The sequence below is a fragment of the Carlito syrichta genome, unplaced genomic scaffold, assembly GCF_000164805.1.
Source record: "Carlito syrichta isolate Samal-C Ts95f unplaced genomic scaffold, Tarsius_syrichta-2.0.1 Scaffold317539, whole genome shotgun sequence".
In the NCBI taxonomy this organism is placed as follows: domain Eukaryota; kingdom Metazoa; phylum Chordata; class Mammalia; order Primates; family Tarsiidae; genus Carlito; species Carlito syrichta.
Window position 1 is genome coordinate 98,517 of NW_007261635.1, and position 6,799 is coordinate 105,315.

The 6,799-nt window shown below is 47.4% G+C and overlaps 1 protein-coding gene across 1 annotated transcript in view; it reads left to right on the plus strand.

Moving 5' to 3' along the window:
- AAED1 (AhpC/TSA antioxidant enzyme domain containing 1) overlaps window positions 1–4,646 on the plus strand; it is an 11,041-nt gene extending 6,395 nt beyond the window's left edge. Inside the window, exons 5-6 of the mRNA XM_008074771.1 lie at window positions 2,193–2,324; window positions 4,299–4,646. Coding sequence (XP_008072962.1) covers window positions 2,193–2,324; window positions 4,299–4,426 — 260 coding nt within the window. The 3' untranslated portion in view covers window positions 4,427–4,646. The remainder of the gene's footprint in view (window positions 1–2,192; window positions 2,325–4,298) is intronic.
- The last annotated feature ends 2,153 nt before the right edge of the window (window positions 4,647–6,799 follow it).

Consider the following 6,799-nt stretch of genomic DNA (forward strand, 5'->3'; position numbering starts at 1 on the left):
TTGTAGAGATGAGGTCTCGCCAAGTTGCCCAGGCGAGTCTCGAACCCGCGGGCTCAGGCAATCCATTCACCTCAGCCTTCCAAGACGCAGGATTACAGGCTGAGCCACCGAGCCCAGCTGAAAAATATTTTAATAGATACTGAAATGTTTACCTCAAAGATGAGAGTGAGAAAATTGGCTTGTGTTTTTGTTTTGTTTTGTTTTGTTTGAGTGGGAGTCTTACTCTGTCGCCCAGGCTGGAGGGCAGTGGCATACTCATGACCACCGCAGCCTCGACCTGCTAGGTTCCAGCGATCCTTCCACCTCAGCCCTCCAAGTAGCTGGAACCACAGATTCACGTCACCACTCCCAGCTAGTTTTGTGTGTGTGTGTGTGTGTGTGTGTGTGTGTGATCTTTTGCAGAGACAAGGTCTCACCAAGTTGCCTAGGCTGGTCTCAAACCCTCGGGCTCAGGCAGTCCTCTCGCCTTGCCTCCCAAAGTGCTGGGATTACAGGCTGAGCTACTGTGTCCAGCCAGGGGCTTTTTTTTTTTTTTTTTTACAGTGAAACCCCAAAGTCTCAGTAGTATGACATGGCAGCAGCTTATTTATTTATTTTCTTATTTTTATTTTTTTATTTTTTGAGTTGGGAGTCTCACTCTGTCGCCCAGACTGGAGTGCAGTGGCTGCTCCCGGCCACCGCAGCCTCAACCTGCTGGGCTCCGGTGATCCTCCGCCTCAGCCTTCCAAGTACAGGCGTGAGCTACCATGCCCGGCTGATTTTTGATTTATTGTAGAAATGAGGTCTCACCAAGTTGCCCAGGCGGGTCTCGAACCCGTGGGCTCAGGCAATCCACTCACCTCAGCCTCCCAAAGGCGTGAGATTACAGGCTGAGCCACCCAGCCCGGCTTATTTTTTTAATCTTAAATTTCAAGAAGGGCTCGTCTATTTAGGTGCCTTTCCTTCAAGCAGCAGTTTCAGGATCCAGGGCCTCTCCATCCAGGTGCTGCCTTTTTGTTGTTGTTGTTTTGGATTCGGGGTCTCACTGTTACTGAGAGACTGTATTGCAATGGCACCATCACAGCTTGATCTTCTGGGCCCAAGCGGTAATTTTTGACTGAGATGTTTACCTCTCCCTCCTCCCAGGGTCATCTGGCATTGTCCGGAGACATTTTTGGTTGGCAGAGCTTGGTAAATGGTACTGCTGGTATTCAGTGGGTGCAGAAAGCAAGGATGCTGCCAAACACCCTTCAGTCCACAAGAAAAAGGATGGCCTGGGCCTGAGCATCAATAGTGAAGGGTTGAGAAACCATTGTTTGGAGGTAGACAAAAAAAAGACCAGTGGAAAATAAGGTGAGACACAGGAAAGAGAATGTTTTCTAGAAATACATTATCTTCTTGATACTCAATCGAATATAAAATGATAACATCTGACCAAGTGTCATGGCTCATGCTTGTAGTTCCAGCACCTTGGGAGGCCAGCGCAGGAGGATCACTTGAGTCCGGGAGTTCAAGACCTGCCTGAGGAATAGCAAAACCTCATCACTTAAAAAAATTAGCCAGACATGGTGGCTCATGCCTGTAGTCCTAGCTAGTTGGAAGGGTAAGGTGGGAGGACGGCCTGAGTCTAGGAGGTCAAGGTTGTGGTGAGCCATGATTGTTCCACTGCCCTCCAGCCTGGGCAACAGCAAGATACCAACTCAAAAAATAAAAAGCAGGCCAGGTGCAGTTGCTCACGCCTGTAATCCCAGCACTTTGAGAGTGAGAGGACTGCCTAAGTCCAGGAATTTGAGACCAGCCTGGGCAACTTGGTGAGACCTCGTCTCTATAATAAATCAAAAAATTAGCCAAGTGTGGCGGTGCATGCCTGTAGCTTTAGTTACTTGGAAGGCTGAGGTAGAAGGATTGCCTGAGCCCAGCAGGTTGAGGTTGCGATGGCTGTGTGTGACACTGCACTTCAGCCTGGGCAACAGAGTAAGACCCCGACTATAAGTAAGTAGGTAAGGTAGGGAAAGTAAGTAAAGTAAATAAATACCAGCTACTTGGAAAGCTGAGGTGGAAGGATCACCGGAACCCAGCAGGTCGAGGCTGCAGTGGCTGGGAGTTTGCCACTGCACTCCAGCCTGGATGACAGAGTGAAACTCCAACTAAAATAATAATAATAATAATAATACATGAAATGATAACATCTAAAGACAGTTTTAATTTTTCAGGACAGAGTCCGCACATAAAGTCAAATCTTCTCTCGGGAAGCCTTCAGAGCCTGTGGCGGGCAGTGACTGGCCCTCTTTTTGATTTTCAAGGAGACCCAGCTCAGCAAGGCGGAACCCTCATCGTAGGCCCAGGTAAGCATCCAAGCCCAAGTCCAGCAGTATGTGTCCTATACCTTTTTCAAGTCCAGAAGCTACTGCTTTCTTCATAGAATAGACTCTGGGCACAAGTACCCTTGACAGGACAGCCAGGGAACGGGCTTTCACAGCAGGTGTCTTTTGTTTTCCAAGACTTCGGTGTATTTTGAGGGTCTGTTTACTTGGTGAACGGGCCCAAGAATCTCTGCCTGTGTGGCGTCAGATAGTTGGGAGAGAGGAAGTCAGCTGTGGGTTGGTGATTTGTATCTGGCTGTGACATTCTGAGTCTCATTTTGTTTGCCTGGGCTGGAGTGCAGTGGAACACTTATGACCACCACAGCTTGGACCTGCTGGACTCAGGCAGTCCTTCCACCTCAGCCTTCCAAATAGCTGGGACCACAGGCATGTGCCACCACCACTCCTGACTGTTTTTTTTTTATTTATTGTAGAGTCGAGGTCTCACCAAGTTGCCCAGGCTGGTCTCATTCCTAGACTCAGCAGTCCTCTCACTTCGGCCTCCCAAAGTGCTGGGATTACAGGCATGAGCCACCAGGCCATCAAGTACTTTTTGTCCTTAAAATAATCTGTCTAATTGTTTATGCCTAACAAAACTAGAAAACTTGCTGGGAGTGGTGGTATCTATCTGTAGTCCTAGCTACCAGGGAGGCTGAGGCGAGAGGATCACTTAAGCCCGGGAGTTTGAGACTGCAATGAGCTATGATTGTGCCACTGCACTCCAGCCTGGGTGACAGAAGCACCATCTCTAAAATAAATAAACAAAAATTTAAAAACTGGCCAGGCACAGTGGATCAGACCTGTGATGCCAGCACTTCGGGAGGCGGAGGCAGGAGGATTGGTTGAGGCCAGTTTAAGGCCAGCCTGGCCAACAGAGCGAGAACACACACACGAACGAACACACACACACACACACACACACACTCATGGCAACTCATTCAGTAAGAATGAGACTGAGCGAGAACACACACACAAACGAACACACACACACACACACACACACACACACTCATGGCAACTCATTCAGTAAGAATGAGACTGAGGAGCCGGGAGCAGTGGCTCATGCCTGTAATCCCAGCACTTTGGGAGGCCGAGGTGAGGGGATTGTGTGAGGCCAAGGTGAGGGGATTGTGTGAGCCCACAGTTCGAGACCAGCCTGGGCAGCTTGGTGAGACCTCGTCTCCACAATAAATCACACAAACTACCCAGGCGTGGTGGCGTGCATCTGTAGTTCCAGCCGCTCGGAAGGCTGAGGCAGAAGGATCCCCTGAGCCCAGCAGGTCGAGGCTGTGGTGGTCATGAGCGTGCCACTGCACTCCAGCCTGGGAGACAGAGCAAGACTTCTATTAAAAAAAAAAAATTCTGGCTTTGAGTCCAAGAATCAAGTAAACAGAACCTAGATTATACATTAGGAATTACTGTATTTGAGCAAATACAAGGATTAGGATTGTTGACCTTTAAGTGCATTATAACTGATTGTTTTAATGCCTTATTTTGGAACCTCTTTTGGGCTATGGTTATAACACAGATAGCCCATTAAATCAATATTTGGAAGTAAATTCTCTGAAGCGAGTGATTTATTCCATTATTCCATTTAGGAAACATGTGATCTTCCAGCTTGATATCTATGTTAGTTCTGTATTCTGCTTGTCTGACAGGAGATTTTATTTCATTATATTGAATAAAACCTAACAGAAGGTTGTAAAATAAGAATCTTTACCCTTGAATCGCATAAAACATTAAGTACCACTCTTATTTAACTATAATACTTGTCATACTTTATTACCATGATTAAAAATTATTATGACATTATATAGAGAATATAATGTACTCCAGGTAATTAATGGTTCCCTTTGGACTAATTAAAAGTTGAAATGCTTCCTTGATTTTAGTAAGCAATAAATCTAATGAATAATACTTAATGTGCCTCAGCCTCTTATTCGTACTCTCTTCTAGGTAACAACATCCATTTTATACACCGTGACAAGAACAGGGTGGACCACAAGCCCATAAACTCTGTTTTACAGCTGGTGGGAGTTCAGCCTGTGAACTTTACAAGCAGACCTTCAGTCATCCATGTGTGACGTACTGTAGACTCTGTCACTTTCTAGTGGACCCTCGGGACTGTGACCTTACATGCTGGCGTTTAGTGTCCTCATGTCATGTCCAGCTTGCTGGCCCTTCTCAGTCTTTGAGGGTCAAGAAAACATGCAGAGACCTTGTACCAGCGGAACTGCGTGCTGAGAGACATCACTTACCAAAAATGTGATACATGTTTCTAATTTTATAGCTTTTAAAACTTTATACACAATAACAAAATGTAAATGTACACCATTTGTAAGATGAAACTTTTTATTTTCAAGTCAGAGTCTCACTCTGTTGCCCAAGCTGGAGTGCAGTGGTATGATAACAGCTACCACAGCCTCCACCTGCTGGGCTCAGGTGATCCTTCTGCCTCATCCTTTGATTTTTTATAGGGATGAGGTCTCACCATGTTGCCCAGGCTGGTCACTAACCCTTGGACTCAGACAATCCTCCTGCCTCTGCCTCTGAAAGTGCTGGGTCTTTTTAAAAAAACTGATCGCCGGGCTCGGTGGCTCAGCCTGTAATCCCGCGCCTTTGGGAGGCTGAGGTGAGTGGATTGCCTGAGCCCGCGGGTTCGAGACCTGCCTGGGCAGCGAGACCTCATCTCTACAATAAATCAAAAAATCAGCCAGGCGTGATGTAGCGCGCGCTTGTAATTGCGGCTACTTGTAAGGCTGAGGTGGAAGGATCACCAGAGCCCAGCAGGTCGAGACTGCGCACTGCACTCCAGTCTGGACGACAGAGTGAGACTCCAACTAAAAAAAAAAAAACTGATCACCCAGGCTGGAGTGCAGTGGCACCATCACGGCGACCATGGCTCGAGGCATACCACCTCCACCTACTGGGCTCAGGTGGTCCTTCTGCCTCAGTCTCCCCAGTAGTTGGGACTACAGGTGCACACCGCAATGACCAGCTAATTTCTTGTGATTTATTGCAGAGACTAGGTCTTGCCATATTGGCCAGGCTGGTCTTGATCACCTGGGCTCAGGTAGTTCTCTCATCTCTGTCTCCCGAGTGCTGGGATTAAAAGAACTGTGTTTTTATATGTATATATTCATATTTTTGTATGCTTAGAACACAGACAGGAAATACACTAGAATATTGCACCGGGTATCTCTATGTAGTAATATTATAGGTGTTTTTATTTTCTTTTTCATAATTCTCTATATTTCCCAACTGTTCTCTAAAGAGCATGATTGATTTGTGGGGGCCAGGAAAAGGTCTTTAAATGTCCTATGATAATTATATGCCTACACAGTGACCTCCACAGCAGTCCACGTTTTCTGGGTCCATTCCACATGTCTCCATCTGATTGCTATACTCAGAGGAAGCTGGCAAAGCACACATACGGCCCTGTCCACAGCAGCTGCTCACTGTACACGCACTCCCCAGTTCACTAGGATTTGGGGACAGGGGATTGACAGAGAAAAGTGTTCGTTTTAGATATTTAATGTCTGTGTTTAAATATGGTCAGTATTCTTTTTAAAAGGGAATTTTCAGAATTGTTTAAATGTTAAAAAATAGCTGGGCTCGGTGGCTCAGTCTGTAATCCTGCGCCTTTGGGAGGCTGAGGTGAGTGGATTGCCTGAGCCTGCGGGTTCGAGACCCAACTGGGCAGCGAGACCTCATCTCTACAATAAATCAAAAAATCAGTCAGGTGTGGTAGCACATGCCTGTAATTCCGGCTACTCGGAAGGCTGAGGCGGAAGGATCGCCGGATTTCTTTCTTGTCGAGGCTGCGGTGGCTGGGAGCGGCCACTGCACTCCATTCTGGGCGACAGAGTGAGACTCCAACTCAAAAAATAAATAAATAAGCCGGGCTCGGTGGCTCAGCCTGTAATCCCGCGCCTTTGGGAGGCTGAGGTGAGTGGATTTCCTGAGCCCAAGGGTTGGAGACCCGCCTGGGCAGGCGAAACTTCATCTCTACAATAAAATCAAAAACTTAGCCGGGCGTGGTAGTGCGCACCTGCAATTCCGGCTACTCGGAAGGCTGAGGCGGAAGGATCGCCGGAGCCCAGCAGGTCGAGGCTGCGGTGGCCGGGAGCGGCCGCTGCACTCCAGTCTGGGCAACAGAGTGAGACTCCAACTCAAAAAAATAAATAAATAAATAAATAATAAAAATAAATGTCAAAAACTGTGATATAAATGTACACTCTGGTTTTGTTGTACACTCCTAGTCAGCTGCTATTCCTCATCCCCAGACTGCTCTTACCGTTACTTAGGAGACTACTGTCTGGTGGTGTGTGTCTGTAGTTCCAGCTATTTTGAAGGCTGAGGCGGAAGGATCGCCTGAGCCCAGCAGGTGGAGGCTATGGTGGCTGTGAGTGTGCCACTGCACTCCAGCCTGGGTGACAAGAGTGAGACTCCGACTC